This window comes from Gouania willdenowi, chromosome 3, assembly GCF_900634775.1.
Source record: "Gouania willdenowi chromosome 3, fGouWil2.1, whole genome shotgun sequence".
Taxonomy (NCBI): domain Eukaryota; kingdom Metazoa; phylum Chordata; class Actinopteri; order Blenniiformes; family Gobiesocidae; genus Gouania; species Gouania willdenowi.
In genome coordinates, this window is record NC_041046.1 from 35,552,632 (window position 1) to 35,574,439 (window position 21,808).

At 38.6% G+C, this 21,808-nt stretch overlaps 1 protein-coding gene across 4 annotated transcripts in view; it reads right to left on the bottom strand.

The window, feature by feature from the left end:
* Positions 1–215: 215 nt before the first annotated feature.
* nhsb (Nance-Horan syndrome b (congenital cataracts and dental anomalies)) overlaps positions 216–21,808 on the bottom strand; it is a 66,060-nt gene continuing 44,467 nt past the window's right edge. The window contains exons 2-13 of one of the 4 annotated variants that reach the window (XM_028440452.1): positions 15,130–15,282; positions 12,995–13,131; positions 12,479–12,526; positions 12,295–12,339; positions 12,131–12,175; positions 10,871–11,063; positions 9,794–9,925; positions 8,984–9,136; positions 6,977–8,614; positions 5,456–6,883; positions 4,271–4,394; positions 216–3,709 (exon numbers count right to left, since the gene is read on the bottom strand). In XM_028440452.1, the coding sequence (XP_028296253.1) occupies positions 3,076–3,709; positions 4,271–4,394; positions 5,456–6,883; positions 6,977–8,614; positions 8,984–9,136; positions 9,794–9,925; positions 10,871–11,063; positions 12,131–12,175; positions 12,295–12,339; positions 12,479–12,526; positions 12,995–13,131; positions 15,130–15,282 (4,730 nt within the window). In that variant the 3' untranslated portion in view covers positions 216–3,075. Of the gene's footprint in view, positions 3,710–4,270; positions 4,395–5,455; positions 8,615–8,983; positions 9,137–9,793; positions 9,926–10,870; positions 11,064–12,130; positions 12,176–12,294; positions 12,340–12,478; positions 12,527–12,994; positions 13,132–15,129; positions 15,283–21,808 lie in introns of all 4 variants that reach the window. The other 3 variants (XM_028440443.1, XM_028440439.1, XM_028440459.1) reach the window with 3 other exon arrangements.

The following is a 21,808-nucleotide window of genomic DNA, read 5'->3' on the forward strand; positions in this document are numbered from 1 at the left end:
ATGATTGTCCTGTGAGTAGATATACAGTACAAGATAAACCCCTGTTTGTGATTACGACTATACAGAACAGAATTAGCCAGACAGTTTGTACATCTATAGAGCACACTATTGAACTCAACATCTGGAACAAAAAATACAAAATCTTCTCATGGAGACATCCCTTGGATAAAAATAATAATTTGTCTTGTTTTGTTTTTTTTCTTCTTCTTTCCTTCAAATGAACTTATTTTCTTTTTCCAAAAATACCATTCTTTACTTATTGCATGCGATAGAAAACACAAGAAAAATCAAAAAATGACCAGAAACGAGTGTGATTCAGCAGAATGGGAATGAATAATCAGTTCACAGCTTTTGACTTTCTTCATCATCATACACAGTGTCAGTTCTGCAATTGCGATTCTCTGAGTATTTCTCTCTATTTATCTATCTATCTGTCTGTCTGTCTATCTATCTATCTGTCCGTCTGTCTGTCTGTCTGTCTGTCTGTCTGTCTGTCTGTCTGTCTGTCTATCTATCTATATGTCCTCCATTTACAATAAAACAGTAATCTGCTCGTTGAGGTATTCATAGAATACAGTGAATGGTTTCTATTGAAGTACGATCTCTAAATGTAAGAAGCTTCCTGTGTGCTGTTGTTAGAGAAGGAGAGTTAAAACTCTTCTCTCGTACTCATCCGCTACTGCAGAACACTTGGTTTTATTTTTTTGGGCCCGGTGTCAGATAAGTAAACCCGGCAGCACTACGGCTACTGACTTTAGAAAAAGGAGTGATCTGCATAATCCTTTCCTCTTTTATTTGAACTGGTTTGGAGTTTAAGACAGAATGGTTAAGCTTTCACCTGTCTAATGCTACTGGGTCAGTGCAAATAGGATTGAGGAGAACAGGGTATACTTTGCTAGCTTTCTGTGCAGTATTATCACTGAGACCTGTTCTTTTGCTACAGTCAGATTATTTCCTATAAAATTTCTGCTTGACATTTCATAAAGATATTCGTTTTTATATTCGATACAAATATACATATGTATTTCATTATAAGATATAATTTCTCTCCAAGAATTACTCCGAGCATGTCATGAAGTGCAAAAAGAGGAGATTTTTTTTTACTCCCCTCTACAAACATTTTAACATTAGCCTGGAGTCAAATCGATTGAGGAGCCTCGAAAGCATTGTCACCGTCTGCGCTCTGTGGTTTCTGCTTCCAAATACATCCTTTCCACTTCATTTATGACTGGCCAGCGGCTGGAAAAAGCTTCCGTCAGTGTTAGTGCACTCGGTTTCAAGGTTACGTACAAATAGGATGTGATTGAATTGTGGTGGAACATGGCACAGCTCCATGTACGTGGAAACATAAACACCACCACTTTAAAGGGATCCTTCACTGCCTTTACAAACATGTGGCCTCAGATGTTCCAATTGTTCTGATTAGAATATCTGCATAGGCGGAGTTTGACATTCTTGCAAGGAGGGCAAAAGAAATAATAGAATTCAATATACAGTATAGACCGTCTGGAAATTCGTGCCAACCACAATGTGTGTAACATATACAATAATGCAAAAATGAATAGTAACATAATTGATAATGTTGACTACAAAAATGGGCATTGACGTGTCGTTTAAAGGAATTGCACAACAAAAGAAGAACCAACCTAAAGTCTCAAAAGTTTGGATTCATTTCACTGAAAGCTTATACTAGTATCTTTAAAAGAACAACAAATTAATTAATATATAAATATGTTGTACGGTCACTGTGTCTTATGGCACTTAAAATATTTGTATATTAAGAATTGTATTTTTTCGAATGAATTTGGGAAAACTGTAATGAAAACTTTTGACCACTGGGAGAAGCAAAGATCCTCCTAAACCCCTGCAAACTCCGCGTATGAAGATCTGTGCTGAAAAAATGTCTTACGTAGACTATAGTCCTTTTAAAGATGAGCCTTGTTTACATTTAAAGTGCCAGGGGCCACCATCTTGAATGGCACACAGAGCATCATGTGTTGATGATGTCATGTGGGGGGAACGAAAACAGTGGAGGGTCCCTTTACCCACCAATTAGAGAAAGGCCACTGTGCGATTGTCCAAAATGAGCCTGCTATCTTTGACACATAGGCACGAGCCCTTGCTCCTTTTCACTCTTAAACTCAAAACAAATCAATTCACACAACTGAAAATGCGGTGCATATGTGACCTAAGTTTGGATAAAATGTTTTTTTTTTTCATTACAAAATAACCCCAAAATATCAACAGAAACCAGGATCCAGGGGATGTTTCTATATAGGGTCATGCAACATGATGAACCTTTACTCTCATGTTCTGAGGTTCAGTTTTACAAAAATACATGCATCATGTTATTTTTTTTGGGATATAATTTATGTGAAGAAAGATTATGATTGGCTCTCTGTGACACGCTCTCTATGTCAGGTCTGCTGATGGAAATATATCTGATAAGTTGATGCATTGACGAAATGTTGTTAGTAAGCTCAGAATGAAAAAGCTTATCTGCTTGCTGAGGTTAAACTATAAGTTTGGGCTCTGGTAAGCCTATCCGATGCTTTGGGCACAACGGATTAGATTATATTAACTTTTTTTTCTTGTTTATTTTATAAGAAAGCAGTTCCTTTGTGACACAAACCACACCGTTCAAAAGACATGTAGAAAGGTCAGCAGATGCTGCATGTGTTTGTTCATGCACACACACTTTGTCTGAGCTCCACAAAAGTTTGTTTTTATAATACACTTTTAAAACTTTTCATATATATATATATCTTTAAAAAAGAGTCCAATCAAAATAGGTCTTGCACTCTTAACTATGAAGATTTTTTTTGATACAGTATTTAGGTGTTTTCTCATGTATTTCATGATCATCCTTTTAAAATACAGTACACAACAGTCCGACACCCTTGGATAGAATAATGCACCCATAACTGGATGTTTCTCAGCAACAGTCGGCATGTGTGGCAGGAATTACACTTTTGGCCTTAATGATGAAAAACGTCCAACAGTATAAAAGTAGAAGTAACCATTGAGAATGCAGGACACGGTAACGAACAGGTGGAAAATCCTATTGGGTTGTTTTTAGGACGACCTGTCATCATGGGGACTCCCGTCCGAATTCTCTGTGTCCCCTTCAGAAATGGCTTGCATGGGTGCTGTGTAGAGGCGACTGCGTGTACTGTAGCGACTGCTGTTGGCCACGGGAGGAATCCGAGAGCGTCCCTGCCGAGAAGCAGCAGACATCGGCAGAGTTTTATGGGTGAAACTCTCGGAATTCACTTGAGGGAAAAAGCCTGGTATCTGGATAGGTTCCAAGCCAGTAATAGGGGCATCTTGGATTATAGAAGCTGAATCTTCAGCCTGTCTAAAGAGAGCTTCTTGAGATGATTCCCCTGGTAGTTTTGGTGTGATGGGGCTTTTCAGAATCTCCGTAGCTGACATACGGTAGCTAGAGTCAGACCTGCTGCCTTTTTTAAGCAGAAGGAGTTTGAATTCCTCGTTGGACGTGCTGGACTTCCTGGCACTGCGATAGATCGGCACAGGGGCTCTTTGTGCACCAGCTGCATTGATTACACTGGGTGGGATGTTGAGAGGAGGAGCTGGTGGAACGATAACAGTAGGGACATTGTTCGGGGTCACTTGAGCGACAGAGCAAAGACGTGACTTCACGTTCAGGTCCCCAGAATCTTTACGGCCAAGAACCTTTCTCTTGGATCTGGATGAGGAAATAAAAATGGTACTTAATATTTAATGGTTAAAAAAAACAACCAACAGTAGGGTTGGGCGATATGGACCAAAACTCATATCTCAATAATTTTTCTCAAAATAGCGATAAACTGTATAAATCTCGATAATTTTAATTCAAATGAAGTCCGACCAGAAATAAAATTCTGAGTTAAGTTTGCTGATGAAAAATGTAACACAAGGAAATTTAATAACAAACAACTGCACAAAATGTGCTACGTTTGGCTTTTTCTCCTATATGGGACAGCATGTGTGAGTGAGTTCTGTAGTGTGGCTTGTATAGGTGAAGGTCTGGGTTAGGACGCACTCAGAAATCCATCAAACTGCTTTTCTTGCTGTTCTGACAAGTAGTGAAAGCAGCGACTCCTAAAACAAGTATTCTAAAACAATGTAAGCTATAAAAAGTATATACAGATCGATATTGCCGATATTGTAATTTTCTATATCGCCAAAATAGAAAACTTGATATATCTTGAATATCTATATATCGCCCTAACCAACAGCATGTATTAAATGAATACATGTAAAATACCTGTGTATCATGGCGAACAGATCCTCGGTTGTTCTGGTCTTGTTGGGCGATGTAATAATAATGTCATCATCCACTTTAATGTCATCCATCAAAGGGGAGAGCGAATTATCACTAGGTGTAGAATCTGAAACATGTACCATTCATATCACACATCCAGTAGGTTCCTGTTTGTTTAATCATTCTATAGAGTCAAAGAAATAATCACATTTTAAAAAATTACTGTATATTGAATGTAAGATGGTGACTTTAGTCACCATCTTGTTTTATTGAAGTCAAAAATCATTCATTTCTCCTTTCATTAACAGCTTTTAACATTACTTTGTGTTTCACATTTTGATCTTTATTTTTTAAAACACCACAATGCATGTTGCATATTAAACCAAAGACAATCAAAACTAAAAACAAGCCACTGTCAGTTAAGTTACCATTGTGTTGAAAAAACAAAACATGTTTTGCAGAAATACAGAAAAAGAGAGGAATTTACAGGCATAAAAAAAATACATTCTTCTGCTTAAGGAGTAACTGAACTCCAAAACCATTTTTTTCTGCTGGATACAAATGTATTTGGGTATGAAGTTGTGCTGTTGATTAATTCTGGTCCAACTCTCAACATTTTAGAAAAAAGTATTTCAATTTGGCATATTTTGTTGTGTCCAATGTCAGAGTGACTGCCCTCTATGGGTTGAAACCCAGCTATTACAATTGATTTTTGCTATTGGCTGAGAACAAGATCATGTGATGTTTTGGGACCATCTTGAGTCACAAACAATTACTGTTAGCCCCGCCCCTTTTATAAAAACTAGCGCCTGTGGACTCTACAATCTGTGGCGAGTAGGTTGAACTAAGAGAAGAGTGAATATAGAGGTATATTGAGTAATGAGTAGCTAGTTAACATGGCATAGATTGTTCATTGGAGATTTTATAGTATAGACTGGGCGTGTCTTAACTCCTCTAGGTGCCCCGTCCATAATAAAAGCATTTTTTGAATTTCCCTCCCAGTGGCATGTCTGGAGAAAGCAGGGGTTTAGTTATTATTTGACTTGTTGCGTTATCCCATCAATGTATTAATCTAAACGTTAAATGTGATATTTCACTGCGTCTTTGCCACTGTTGCCACAAACCGAGCCTTTCATCTAAGTGCCAGACCTATTTGTTATTAGATTATTAGATTGTTGCATATTTTACCTTTACTGAAGTAACCCTCTGTGTCAGGAGTGGTGGAGTCATCTTTGCCCTCGTATAGCTGCAGCTGATGGGCACTTCTGGTAGCACCTGATGAACCTTCCTCCTCCTCTTCTTCATGTCCTCCCTTCCTTGCATCGCTGATTAGGTAAGGATGCGATGTCTCCATGAAACCAGGCACTTTGACTGGACTAGCCCAGGGCCCTGAGTCTGAGTGGAAAACCCCAGCAAAGTCATACGCTGGAGGGGGAGGGTGGTCTGATCGCATGCTTATCCTGGAAAAGGCAGCTCTCTGCGGCTCTTTTACTGGCTCCTCTTCTTCTTCCTCTTCATCTTCATCATCATCATCATCTTGTGAGAGTGAACGTTCCCCCAGAACCCGAAACTCAGAATGCGCATTAGTGGAGTGGGTGAGCCCTCTAAACTCTGCGTGTGAGTGGATGTGTGTGTGTAAATCCACAGGCGAGGGGTGGGGAGCACGTGGCACGGGTCGATGGAGAGGTGAGCTCTCCTCAGAAAGATCTGACGACAGGTCCATCCGAGATCTAAAGGCCGACATGGCCCAAAATGTTCCGGGTCCATAGCGATCTTGTCTGAGTAGCAAGCTTTCATAAGACGGAGGCCCGTCAGGATGACGACCGGGAGGAGGTGGATTGATGTGCTCAGGGGAAGAGGCGTGTTCCAGACATGGAGGTCTTGGAGGTGGTCTGCGAGGAGGGAGAGGCCTTGTGTTTACTGGAGGGGGAGCCAGAGTAGCACCACTTGGAGGACATTTGGGTCGGGTAACAGTTTCTGATCCACTTGCTTCCTGGTTTGCCCTGGAAGAGTTCTGTTGATCTATAGCTTGAGTGATAGACGAAAACTGTACTGAACGGACTGTGGACAATGTTGTCGCAAGCAGATCTGAAGTGGGGACTGTTAAAGCAGAGTTAGAATTATGTGGTGGATTGGTACTTGAGGCCTCAGGGGCCAACAGCTTTGTCCCACTCACATTTGTCACTCTGTGTTTGTTGTGATGAAGCGTGTGCATATAATGTGTCCTGTGGGATAGCGTGTGTCTTACATAGCCACCGTGGAGAACACTGAGATCAAGTTGAGAGGGTGGAGGTGGAAAGTCTGGATCTCGCTTATAACAGGAGGAAATTGATGCTCCATCTCTGGGAAAGTGCTGCAGGGAGGAGAGAGAAGACTTCCTCTCTGGCACTTTAGGCTTTCTCTTGCCAGTTGAAGGAGACAGTGGCCCAGGGAAGAATGCAGCTGAAGAAGACGGCAAAGTAGAGGTTGGAGTCTCTGATTGGCTGGAATAGCCACTTGAGGGGGAGGCCAGACCAGCCAGCTTCTCAGGTGAGCCAAGTTTGAAGTCACCTTGTGGTAGTGGTGGACTATTGGGCCTAATTTCAGTAGTCTGAGAGGACGCCTGGGTTTGTGTGTCTGTGGAGGAGGAAGAGCTGTCAGGTGACTTGATGCAGTCCATAACAGTTGTACCAGTGGCTGTGCTTGAGTTTGACAAAGTCGTGTACTCACCATTGGACTTGAGCTCATTGTTGTGAAGCCACAGGTCTGCATAGTCAGATTGCACAGCACCTTCATCTTTAAATGAGTGCGTGTCCGCAGAGCTAAAGGACATTGGCTCAACTATGTCCACAGATCCGCCTAATCCAATCCCCCACGTTCCCATAGGCTCTGCCACTAGACAAGACGTCTGTAAGGGTTCTGGAGCTACTGCAAGCTCGAGGTCAAGTTCCATCTTTACATCTGTGGAAGACAAGGTAAGCTTCTGGTCACAAACCATCTTTGGTTGATCTTGATCCGCCTGTGTGTCTGTTCCGACATCAACTACACTACTTGGTTCCTTCAGTGAGGACGTTCGCTTGGGTGGTGGAGGTTTGACTTTAGGCTTTTTCCGTGAACGACAGGTTCTACCCAGGGTCATAGTGCCTGCTCTGAAGTCACTTGAAGGCTGGGGGTAACCCCCATGAGATAGTGGTGCTACCACAGTGTTGGACTGACTACTGTCAAGCCCTGGGTCTGCATAGTTATACATGTACCCTCGGTAACTCTGATTGCACTCCCCAAAATGCACAGAGGATGAATAGAACCCCTCTGTGTCTGATGGGTATTGAGAGTCACTTTCTTTTTCATTGTTGCTCATTTTGTCGTTAAAACCAGATTGATCTTCAATCCCTTGTTTTAAGGTGTACTCTTGGACCAACCCTTGGTTTAAGTTTTGATCTTGGTCTGGATCAGTCTGATCTTGGTCTGGAGGATACGCCCACTCACCCTCACTGGCTGTACTGACACCTGCATCATCCAGCTGATCTGTGGCTGAGGACGTGAAGGAGCTTGATCTGTGGCCCTGGCCTTGGGGTCTGAGCTCTGAGTGGTACAGAGGATCCAGACTAAATCCTTCATCACTGGCATTGGGCACAGTGTTGAGTGACAGCTCTGAGTCACAGTGGGAGGAGCCTGTTAAAGGTGGAGATGAGGGTGGCGGGATAGTCTCAGATGTTTGTGAAGGACAGGTGGAGCTTGAACCGCTCCAATTACCACTTGAGGATTGGTGATCTTCCTTGTGGTCCACATGGCCTCCAAGAACTCCTGTTGTGGAGACGGAGTGTATTGGGCTGCTGAAAGTGTCAGAGCTGGATGAGATCTCACAGCTGCCCATGTCTGCCTTACGAGGCAAGCGAGACCGGCCCCTCTCCATCCAGCTGTGCTCTGGGCTCCCGCCCCCTCCACCCCCTCTGTCTCGCTCCCCTGTTCGCTGCAACCTTTTCAGGCTCCCTAACTGCAGCGGCTCAGGAGCCGCCTGATCGTCTGTGCTCTCCTCCTCATCCTTCATCATCATCAGCTTCATCCTTGGACTGGGGCCAGGTGGAATAAAGTCCTCTGCTTCATACGGTGACAAGTCTTCATCTTCGTCATCATCGTCATAGTTATCATCATCATCGTCGTCATCCTCATCGCTGTCCATTAGACGTCCGCCCTCTCGTGGAAGGCTACGTGACCGCAGGCGTCCACCGTGGGCTGCAGTTGTAGTGTAAGCGGAGTCTGATTGGTCACCCAGGGAGGAAATGTTGCCCGTTGAATGGGACAGAGAGGCAGGGATCCCTTGGTGGCCACGTTGAGCTCTGATTCGCCTCCTGGAAGGAGCCGCCGTACCTGAAGTGAGAGAAAAAATGAAGGCATGTCATATTAAAAAGCATTTTGCGATGGCCTTTGATGATCTAAGCCCATATTATGTAATTTCTGTTATAAAGCATAAATAAATACATACAATGCACATGATAAATACAATTTATTTGATTTAATTTTGAAATTTTAACCCCAGGGTGGTCATTTTCCATGTATATTAACTGGTTACTTGTACTTGATATTGCTGCTGTCGTTTTGCAGCTTTCAACTAATTTATGAAGGTTGAATTTTATACAACTTCTCACATCATTGCTTTGAAAAGCTGTCCTTCGGTTTAAGTTTTTCGAACCTGACATTGATTCCTTTTCCTGTTCTTCTTCTTATCCATAAACTTACATGCTATAAGGAAATCATCAGTCTGGCAGCCAGAGTCCCGAGTGTGATGAGGGCGACCACTAACTGATAGATCCTCCTGACACAGTGTTAGTTGGTGTGGGTTGGCGTGGATGATGACGGTGCGCTCTCTTGCTACAGGTGATTCGTCTGAATCTGCAAGCAGAGAGACAATCCACGGACAGGTTCTGAAATATGTCAACCCTGTGATTTGCTATCATATAGCATCGGTGCCTTCATAAATGTGCACACTGACTGGCAGGGTTAAACACTCCTCCATGTCAGTAGTTAGCTGGAGCTAAAAAATTAGTACTACAATGTGGTATTTTATGTTTGATAGATGTGCAACAGTTATTGAGATTTTATTGAGATTTTAAGAGCTTTTTGACCTGCTTGTCCATCCTGCGGCACCTTAACAGCAACATTAGTAGAGACAGCGTTGCTAACACAAGTTTGATCCTGCTTTTTTTTATAATCAGGTAGTATACAGGGAAATTGACAGCTGAGCAATTGCCCGATTAATTGTAAACACGTATGTGAAAACAATCTGAAAGTTCAATGTTATAGCAAGTTGGAGCTGAAACAATATACAGTTAATTTTCCTAATACGTTCTGCATGCACTTTTTATAATTTTTTTTTTACAATAAAATCACTTGTTTCTCAGATTGTCTCGGTAGCATTAATGTTGCTATCACTAGCCATTGCGGCTACCTTTGATGAAAAAATGCAAATGAAAGTGCAGAATGTGTCAAACATAAGACTCTTGCATGGTTAAATAATCAAATGAGAATGAGATGTAGCTTTAAACAAACCAATGTCTTGTTGCACTCGTTTGGGTATTCCTGTGATGGTCTTCCTTCTCCTCAGCTTCCTCCTTCTCTGTAGAACTGACTGTGAATGAACCAGAGAACAACGAGCACTTGCTTCTCTGTCGAACCCGACTCCTGCAACGACAACAGAGTTCAAATGAGACAACATTTAGCCTGAAGAAATCTATATAGTTTATGTATAAGTTTACTCTATGTCAGTGGTTCTCAACTACCCCACTTGCTCCATGTACCTTATTTGTCCGTCTACCATAATTTGCTCAGAATTCTGGGAAAAAACAACTATAGAGCATAATTAATTCATTAATGAGTTATAACACACATTTTAAAGAATCTCATTTTGCAAATAAATGGAATGAAACAGTATTTAGTGCTTCCTGAATCGTATTATTTCCATAGTATTTTATCATTTCCAGTTACACACTCCTGATTGACCCTTGTATTTTCAGTTCATGTTCTAATCAAAATATTTTCTATCATCATTTTATGCGTTTTTTTTTATGTCATTTTGTGTATTTTGTTGTTGTCTGCTTTTTTTTTCATTATGATTCATTATATTTTTCTCTTATTTTGTGTGTTTTTGTTGTTGTTTTTGTGAGTTGGTATTATTTAAATTATTCTATCTCAGTGTGTGTGTGTTTTAGTGTCATTTGGTTGTTTTTTTGGTTGTATGTTTAGTGTGTCTTTGTGTGTTGCTGGTTATAGCAAGCATTTTTCTATTTTAGTGCGTGTGTTTTTTTTTTGGGTGTCATTTGGTTGTTTTTTATGTCGTTTTGTATGTTTTGTGTATTTTATTATTTTAGTGCGTGTGTTTGTGGTGTCATTTTGTTGTTGTTTGTCTGTTCCTTTTATTATTCAGTATATTTTTCTCTTATTTTCTGTGTTTTTGTTGTCGTTTTGTGAGTTGCTGGTAATATTTAGTATGATCATCATATGTAACTAAAAATAGACATTATAAAACCCCATTTTTGTTGTGCCATCACGTACCCGTAGGGCTACACGTACTCCCATTTGAGAAACACCGCTCTAAGTCATCTTCCAAGCCTCCAGCCAGTAGCTCACCTGTCACATTGATAGGGATGATGCAGGAGGAGATCGGTGGAGAATCATCTGACGCTTTCTGATCTGATGGTGGGATGTTTTCCTTTGACCAGTTGGTTTGTTTGTCCTGGGTGGACGGGGCGCTGGGAGTGGAGGACTTTGTTCTATTGCCTCCTATTGCCTCATCGCTTTCACCTTCCGCTGCTGAGGTAGCCTAGAAAAAAGAAATGCTAATTAGAGACGGACTACGTCTTTAATAAATCCATAGCATTAGAACAAAAAGGCTAAAGATTCTCTTTTCCTTTGTTAAGTGCAATGGAAAATTGTTCCTCAGTAAAGTTGAGAAATTATAATTTTAGAAAGTCACAAATTGTAGAACATAATATGGAGTGGTGTAATGGTAGACACAATAATAAAAGTTTAAATAACAGAATCAATCAATACCTTTCGACTCCATGGAATGAAGATGCAACCTTCCATAGGCCGAAGTGAGTAAAAGCATTCAAACTATGAACACAAAACCACAACAAAAGAAAACAAACCAAAATAAACCAAATCATATTCAAACAAATGGATTTCAAAAGGTTAAAAATAAATTAAATGTACAGTATGGTTGATGAACCAGAAAATAAACTTTCGCTTTGTCCCGTTTTCTGTCAACAACTCTCAAATAAATCATTTTGACACACACGCACAAACTGATACATTTGCACGTGTAATATATACACACTCAAGAAAAACTGGTTAAATATTGATGAACATTTAACCACATGTACACATCTTAGTGAAGTGTAAATCCCATTTAATATACAATTAAACAGTTTTGATGTACATTTTCATAAGATAACACATTTTGGACACCCTGGCAAGGTACGTACACCCCGCGACCCTGAAAACAGGAACAAGCGGGTCTGAAAATGGATGGATGGAGGTACGTACACATTTGAGTCCCAGTGTACAGTATATACCCACTTATACATATATGCAAATGGTTATTTATGTAATAGTGATGCTAAGATATATTCCACCCTATAAAGGACTTCAATATATTCGTTTAATATTAGCTTTTTGCCGATATGCTGATATTGTCCAACACTTAATTTACGATATTAACCGATATACCAGGCCTTAGAACCTAGAACATGTTCCCATTGAAGTCCACACCCAGAACCACACAATGATAAAGTGAAGCCCTTGCAGTCCTACTTAAACTTTCTCCAATTTGTTGTTTTTTTTTCCACCTGTGTGAAAGTAAATGTAATTATTGTACTTTCTTCATACCTTTCTTTGGATCGTCTGCACATCTGCTTCTCTTCCCTGTCGTTCCTATTAGAATAAAAAAAAAAAAACTTTTAAAGAAGTCTTTGCACATTGCATAGAGGGGGCAATGTACAAACTATGAATAAGATTAGTTTGATTTTTTTTAAGAAAGGAAAAAAGATTACTTTTTTCTGCACAGTCTGCATCTCTGTTTCTCTCATGGTCCTCTCCTTCAACAAAGGGAGACAAAGTTAGTAAAGCATGAGGCAAAGTTGATGAAAAACACAATGTAGGATATGTGGTGAGCTTGGACCATTTTGAAAACTAAAATATTAACATCCACAGGAAATATTAATAGGAATGATTTACCTTCCTGGGTTGGTAGTCCAACTCCCGCTCCCGTTCTGCTCGTTCTTGCTGCATGACATCAAATAAACATATTAGTTAAAAAATCAAAGGTATAATGAAAAGATCCAGACTTCTAAATCATATTTTGTTCATCATCTTTTCAAAAGTTTCAGATTCCTTTTCTATAATATAAATATTTGAAGAATGAAGAATACATAGAAAAATAGTTTAAAGTCATTTTTGAAAAACATCTACGTCGCTTTTTGCTTCATATCAGCATGTGTAATTACACCAGTGGTTCCCAACCTTTTTTGGGTCGTGACCCCATTTTGAAATCACAAATTTCACAAGTTTTCATTCTTTTTAGAATTAGTTCTGAAAAATAATAATTTAAAAATCAAAAAACACAACTTTAATATTTTTTTTAAAACTAGGTATTTCAGGCGAACCCATTTGAATTCCGAGCGACCCCACATGGGGTCACAACCCCAAGGTTGAAAAATCCAGAATTAGACATTCACAGTGAGTTTTCCTCACCGCCCGTGCCAGGCGGCTCCTCTGTTGCCGTCGGATGGTGTGTGGCGATGGGAACGTGGGCATGGGCGGAGCCACGGACACAGAGATGGTCACCCTGTTGGATTCTCGGCTGGAGGACCTCTGACACTTTTGTTCATCTGTGAAATACAAACACAGGCAGAATAAACTCTACTGTCTGCCTCACGTGCACATGGGGAACGGAAGCCTGGAGGGGCTGTTCTCCAGAGGTGAAAGTAATGGATTACAAGTACTCACGTTACTGTAATTGAGTTGTTTTTATGGGTACTTGTACCAATCAGTCATTTGACTTGTACTTAAGTACGTTTTAAAAGAAGTAAAGTAATTAATTACATTTCTACACCAAACTGTTGCTGAGAACATTTTTTTTTTGTTGTTAAATGACCAGAAAACAATCAAATGCATCACATCAAAGCCGACCAACCAGATAAAATGTAATGAACGGTGCCAAAACAGCATTGAATGGAGGTTATTTTCTCAGTTTTAGAGTTCATAAATTTAGCTATACTTAGAGCCTGAGAATTTCTTATTATGAGTTTAATTTATTGGTGTTATTTATTTATTTTTTAATTGTACATTTTGACAAACCTTTTATTTTATTTATTTTTTATGTCTTTGTGGAAAATAAAATAAGTTCCAATTGTTTTTTTGGTCTCTTCATTTTTTTAAAGTTTATACATGAGATGTTTACTGTAAACAAAGGAACCGTGGCAAGATTAATTACCACAAATAAATGTGCGGGGCGAGAGTAAGGAGTAACTTTTACTTTGAGTACTATTTACAAGGTTTCCACACTTTTTTCACAATGATTTTTCAAAACTTTTCCGAAATATTTTACCAAATTTCCATGACTTAGTTCTGCAGTGCTAAGATCTTTTTTGCGTATGCATTTGTTTGTTTTTAGCGTACACCAGCCGAAGTGATCTCACTTTGAAATTAACGCTTAACATTTTTGGGGTTTAACGTATTTAAAACTGTGTTATAAAAAAGGCTATATTTCCAAAACTTTTCCAAAACATTTAAAATATTCCATGACTTTTCCAGACTGGAAAATCGTTTTTTTTCAAATACCATAACTTTTTCCAGGAATTTCATGACCGTGGGGACCCTGTGTTTAACTGAGCTACTTTTTACTTGTACTTGAGTATTCTATGTATGACTTACTTGCACTTGTACTTGGGTACAATTTCAATCAACAGTACTTTTAGTTGAGAAGGAAATGTCAGTACGCTACACTTTCTACTAGGTATCGATTCACGATACTGGGTTCACGATACGATTTTCTCACGATTTATTTTACAAAATGGGACTGTTGACAAATGACTGAAAAATATTCCTTTATTTTTTTGGGGAAAATACTATACTATGTTCCTTTTATTTTTCATTGTCAAAAGAATCCCTTGATAAACTATGCAAAATGATGCAATTTAACTAAAAATAAATCTTGAATGAAATACATAAAGGAATGATACAAATGAAGAAGGAACCTATTAATTTAAATTCTGGTTCTAAAGTAAACAATTAAAAACTGCATAATAGTTCTTTTTCTTTTTAAAAGTGCAACTGAAAATGTATTTTGTGCCTTAACAATTGGACTTTAAAAAACAAACAAACAAAAAAAAAAAACAGTCATTATACTGCATTTACGTCAGATATTTGCTTAGACCAGCAGAGGGCGCTGGTAACCCAGTGGTCGGTTGGCATGCAGTTATTCCACCAGTGAAGAAGAGAAGCTATGCTAGCAGACAGAGCTAATAGAAAAACGTGACTTTTACAGATATTCTTTCGGTGCTAAAGGAGTAAAGAATCATTTATGAGCATGTTTAACAGTAAATGGCGGCAAGAAAGAAAATAGTAGCAGATTCCGCCCGTCACGTCCGCTTCTGGAAGGATTAATATATAGCGCCCTCTGCTGTTTAAAAAAAGTACTGCGATTCAATTTTCAGAGCATCAATGTGAACCGTGGTACCTATGAATCTCTGTGATTGCAACCATGGTACCTATGAATTTCTGTGATTGCAACCATGTCGGAAATGAACTGAATAAATAAATAAATAAAATAAATTTTTAACTGCCTTACGATTAATCGTTACATCCCTACTTTCTACTGTTCTCACCTGGGTTCAGGGCCCGAAGGCTGAGCTGAGCGTTCCTGTGCAGCTCCTCCAGACACGGCAGCCGGGTGCAAGGATGAAAGATGTTGTGCTGTTGGTGCCATGGGGCTTGGTAGTGAGCTGACAGCTTGCTTTCTATCTCCAGGTTGGACACCGCTGACATCAGAGAGAGAGAAAAGAGGAAGATGTTAAAGAAATGACCCCAAAATTCTCCCTGACAACTTGTCCAAATACGTTTTCTTAGCTTCAACATCCCAAGTCTTGGAATAAGGACATGGAATAAATGTGTGTAAATGTTTATTTTTCTTTGTTTCAATACAAACAATATAGATAAACATATATCAAATTAAAACAAAACACAGACTGGTATCAGGTCAAACATAAAAAGAAACACAGGGGAAATCCAACCATAAAATAAGAAATGAAAGGACATAAAAACATTGAAACTATCAATCATACGTAAGTCATAACCTAACTACCATTAGATAGATATCGATGGGAAAATAAAGAAACAAACACATAAATAAGGGCTATCTTAAATCTAATTAAATTTACACAGCAAAGCATATGAATTCCAGGCTTTTATGTCTTTGACAGATTTTAGAGATTTACTGAACAGTTTTAACTCTGAGAGTGGGTTTAGTTTTAAAGTGAACACAGAATTAAGTGTTAATGAGAAGCTCTAAGTTTCCATCATGAATAAAAAATACCAAACTTAATATCTTTCACTGACAAAAGAAAAAATATTAAATCTCCTTAGACTGCAGCCAGCTCTGCATATTAGTCCAGAACGCACGTATCACCTTACATTAAAAAAAATTAATGATCCGAATGTAGTGAGGTGTAGTGGGATGCACATTTCCCAGTGTCCTTGAATGCACCATTGCCTTAATTAGGTCATGTAGACCACCTTTGAACCCTTTGGTTTGGTCATGTCTGAACTGTTGGTTTGGTTTGGTGTGACAGTGATGTAAGTAGCTTTTTCTTTTATTTTAATGTATGTTTTATGATGAAAAACATTAATATTGGCCCCTGTTTTAGGCCTGTGTCTAAGTCTGTTTGAGTGATTATACCCTGAGAGTTTAGTGGTGCTGGAACAGAGTGAGCCAGGTAATTATTTCTAAGCTAACATAATGTAGCAGTGAATGTTCATTATTAATGCTAATTCATTTATTTCTGTTATAGCTTTGCCTGACGTTATGCTTTCTAGTTTAGTGTTTCTTTTTGGTTTCTCCTACTTAACCATTGAAGTGTCTTGATTAGTTTTGTACAGTTTATTTTTGATGTGTTGTGTGTTACACATTTAGTTTACTGTGTTTTGGATTTATTTGTGTGTGTTGTAGTTTTAAAAAAGTAATAGAAACCCAGATAGCACGCATACGTCTCGCCGATATCGGCCTCAGATCGTGCGTCAGCATTCTACTCCTAAAGCGTCATTTTTGTGTGTTTTCCCTCAAAATTGGTGAAACCACTTGTGAAATTGTAGAACTGTAAAATGTCACGTCCATGATGCCGTTTTTGTGCTGGGGCTCTTTTGGCTATGCTGCTGAAAACACATTTATGATCATGAACTGTCTTTATTTTGTGGTAGTATATTGTTTTTTTGTTGTTGTGATAATGTCATATTACTATCAAATTTAAGTAAATACTATGGATATGGATATATTTATACTAATTGAATGATCTGAGCTGAATAAAGGTTAATATAAGCTGTAGAGGCGGTGCTGAGCAAACGCTCTCCATAATCAAGGAATACACCCTCCCAGACAGTGGACATTTTTAAGAAAAAACTTAAATATCACCTTTTTACAGAAACTTATTTTAACAGTTAATGCTTCTTTTTAGTCCTGTCTTTCAATATGTTGTATTGTTTTAATCTTGTAGTACTTTGAGGTTTGGCATCAAATGTAAAGTGCACTATAAATAAAATGTGTTATTTATTATTATGAATACTACTGAATTAATTTTATATTAAGACTTGTAAATAAAGATTGTTATAATTGTACAGTGCACTACCATCTCTGTGTGTTTATTGTGGGGCCTACCAAAGCACTCATGAATGGGGAACCCTCTGTTTAGTTAACCTTATTTTCCTTTTCCTCATTTTGAGGTGGCATTGTTGGTTGTTTACAGACCAGTGGGTCTCAGGCTGTCAAATTTTGTCCTCCAGAAATGGTTGGTTGGATAAATTCCATATAAGATTTTAAAATGTAGTTCATTACTTTTGGAGGCAGTGGATATGAAATGTATCTTATCTTTCGGGCTTCATCTTCATATTCTTGGAGAAGTTTAAATGTTAGAGGCTGAAACATTTACATGGTGTCACGGCAAATTTGCGGTTGACCTCATTTGGAGACATGATTTATTGCTCTGGTTGAATGATGGAGTCCAGGCGAGGCATTGATGATTTTATAAAAAAGATTTATTATAAAATTAAAGAAAAAAAGAGTAAAAAAGAAGCTTCCGTCCTGAAAGAATGAAAGGCAAAAGGCTTGTGGCAGAGCAAAAAGGCAAGACCCACTCTAACTAACAGTTTCACAGCTTAAGCTTTTATACAGATAACAGAAAAAGTTCTACCCTGAGGATAAGGAGGGAGTCAGATGCCCAACAGTAAAAACATTTGAGGATGATGAAGACGTATATATTATGAGGAAGATTGGGCGCCACTCTTATCTATCCTTGATAGTGTGTGCGCTCGTGTATATCTGCATGTGAGTTTGAGTTTTGGCCTTCAGCAGAGACTCTGTGTTGCACTGAGTACAATACGATCTGTACTGTTTAATCTAACATGATCAGCTGTTCAAAAGTGCAAAGAGTAACGCAGTCATCATGTATTAAAACATGACAAATTGTACACATGAACATACATTTGACGATATGATGATGAATATAAAAATTGCCATAACATGGAGCCACTAAAAATGTGTTCCAATCACCTCTTTAGGTGATAAAACGTGAAGACCCTGGAGAAAAAGAATATGTTCCAGGTAATGCAAAGATTAGTCTGGGAAACAAACATTTTTCATTGTGTTTCCAGTTCAAAGTTGTGGGGCTTTAGACCTAACCTCAGCCTAGCTAGAGATGACAGTAAATGCACATAGCTAAAATATGATTTTGCTCTTTGTTTTAAAAAAAAAAAAAACCAAAACAAAATAATAAAAAAAATATTTTAGTGCATCAAAGCTTTTGGTTTTTACAGTAATTTCTAGAATTCTTTTTACAGTTGTATTGTAAACAGTGAATTATAAGGTAGAAAACTCAAATGAGACAGTCTTTATTTTTCTTTTAATTAAAGAGCAAAACATAATTTTGTTAAAATATATAAACCCTTTATTCTACCAGTTTGCACTGCAAAATCTGCAACAAATGTTTTCCCCTGTAAAAACAAAGTGTGACTGTAGTTTTTATGGTTAATTTATGGCAACCGAAGTATATAAAACTGTAATTTTAATGGTGAACTTTTGCAAACAATTGCCAGTATTTCTCTGTGAATTATACTGATTGTGCATTTTACGGTGTACCGTAATGTGGACTATGACATGACTGTAATTTTTACGGCAAAAAGTATTTCACCATTAATCTACAGATTAAATTTAACAGTGTTTCTCAGATTGAGAGGTCCAACTTTAATTTCACAGATAAACAAAAAGAAAGCATATACAGTAAATCAGACATTATTCTAACCTGTTCTGCACACTGTGGCCTCCATCTTAAACTAAAATAATATTAAAACTATTGGGAAGCATTTTATCTTGCATATAAAAATATGCGAGGATGTAAACAAAACATGTTAATCAAAAAAAAAAAAAGAAAGCTCACTCCCAGTTTTTAATGTTGTGCAGTAAGGAAACACACCAGCAGGTGGCAGCTAAACACATACACTGAACACGCTGCAGAAATCGCTGCAAAAAAATTCCCAGGCTTTGATGTTTATCAGCACCAATGTTTATCACCACCACATTATTTGTAACGTTAAATATTTAGAGTAAAACTAAGAAAAAGGCTGTGACCATCACCCATCTCACCTCCCTACGCTTTATTTTCCTATCCTAATTACACTCTTTTAACTCTGAATGTCAAATGCAATTGTGTCCGTGCACCAGGCATCAGTAGCTTGGCAACCTTTCATTGCTCATCAAAGCTTGCTTTTGTCTGCAATTAAATCAGTGAGCTCATTTTGGCAGTCTTTGGTTAATTTCAGCAGAATGTTAAAGAAGCACAGTTTAAACTAAATCAACATCCCATGTTTCTGTTGGATAAATAAAAATAATGCATCATTTTTACACAGCTTTACAGAAGTGAGGGATTATTTCTTTCTTTCCACACTTAGTGGTGGTAAGCTACTATTGTAGCCACAGCTGCCCTGGGGCAGATTTACAGAAGCGAGGCTTCCATCGGCCCCTCCGACCACCACCAACATGAGGCAATGTGGGTGAAGTGCTTTGCCCAAGGACACAATGGCAGGTACCACTGGGGTGACTGCCACCCCACTGTGGTCTCCCATCCAACTACTAACCAGGTCCAGACCTGCTTAGCTTCAGAGATCTAATGAGATCGGACGATCACAGACTGGTATGGCCACAAATAACGTGATACCAAATGTAGACCAAGTAGACGGTCACTACCTGAGAGTGAGTTGTATTGGAGATTATTTCCCCTATTGTTTTTCTGTGTACTGTACTTCATTATTATAAAATAGATTTTTGTCCAATAACCCGTCCTTCAAAATTTTGTCCGATTTTACTGACTCTCCTGCTCTTATGGTGTTTTGGTAAGTTTAAGGAGTTATTTATGAATTGTCAAAATTAAATTGAAATGTTCTCATTCAAACTTATTGGAACAGTGAACGCAGCGCCCACTGCTGTTAGTTATCAATACAGTTTACTGTATTAATAGGCAAGTCAGAGTGCAAAAAGACATTATACAAACAAGCCATTAAAGTCTTTGATAGAAAACCAAGGCACTATCATCACTGTGCAATCCTAAAAAAGTACAACTTTTTAAAATGGGACAGTCTCCATAGATTTGCAGATCTGAGTCTCATATACAAAGTAACAAATGATTTGGCCCCAGCTCCTCTGGTAGAGTTCGTCAGCCAAAGAAACAGCTCTGAGCGCGTCACTCGAGGCTCTGTAAGAGGCGATTGTGTCATCCCTCTGCGCAGGAGTGCTTTTAGTCGCTCGGCCTGGTCAGTTAGGGGTGCTGCTGAGTGGAACTCAATACCTGAGGAGGTTAAACAGCTAACCACTTACAAGGCCTTTACAAAAAAAATTGAAAATTTGTCTTGTTAACATGTACGTCTGCCAACATTAAAAGTCGAGCATGTTGCGCTGCATTGCATTGTATTAGATATCGTAGCCTTTTGAATGCGTGTTTTTTGTGTTTTAATATTGTAACAGGTTTTTTGTGTGTTTTAATATTGTAACAGGTACTGTTATTGACTTGTAAATGTATTGTCATGCTTGTATTTTAATGCCTTTTTACATCTTGGCCAGGGGACTACAGATGAAAAATAGCCTTCTGGCTAATTTTGGCTTTTTTTAAACCATGTTTGTTCATGTGTTATATGAAATTGCACTGTCCCCTTTCAAATAAACCAATGCAATCTAATCTAATAAATACTAACATGAAGGGCTTATACTGACTCTGAGTTCCACTGACTTTGAGGGCTTATACTGACTCCGAGGGGTTCAGCTGATGCATCTTCACTTGCTTTTTCTTTGGGACATGCAGTCTGTGTGGTTGATACTCCACTAAATCTGTATTTTTTTTTTTTTTTTTTTTTTAACTAACTTTTAAAACTGCCATGAAATATGAGAACTGAGATTTATCTATGAATTTTGGAGATGTTTGGAGATGTTTGCAGATGTTTGTGCTTCAACAGGCAGATACAGAGCACGTAACCAGCCTTAATCCTGTGTAAACTGGAAAATGATCCAGTATTCCACGACCTTGATTAAACCAAGTTTGTATAGAAAGTAAACACATCTGCTTAGTGTATTGTCATGTCTTCTGTATTCACGAAGGCACAGAATCAATATATAAAGGGAATGGTAGAGTAATCACCAAATGTGAGTCAAACCCCTGCTGAGAGCGGAGGCCCTGTTAGGATGGCTTGATGGAGTAAGAACTCTTTAATTTATGTGTTTTGTGTCAGGGGAGGTGTCTCATTTAAATGCTGTCATTGCTAATGTGGAGGTTTTAAATATGTGATGTACAGCTGGTGATCTATTGGCTGAAGTGTTTCCGTGCGTTACTTCCTCCTCATTCATTAATGGGTCACATTTATGACTTGAATTTTTATTTTAAGACTGATTTCTGTTTGATAAAAACACAGTCAGGTTTGTTGACATGAGCTGGCCCTGATTTAGCATCGTTTTGTACTCAGGACCAGGAGCTTCTCTTCATATTCCTGGTGTAGAAATGTTAGTGAGTATGACTCATTGGTAGCGGATGGACGTATTAAGTTATATCTGGGTCAGAGAGCACACTCCACATGGCAGTAGCTGTAAAATCTTGTCATTGTAGACGAATGTTATAAAAGGAACACTCACTGACCAGCTCTGTAGAGGGAAAAAAAAAAGGTTCACATCCTCTTGACATCTGTAGTGTCAATACTCCATATCCATCCAGTCAGGTATTCTTAGTACCAGTAAATGGTGACCAGAGGTATAAAGTGTAC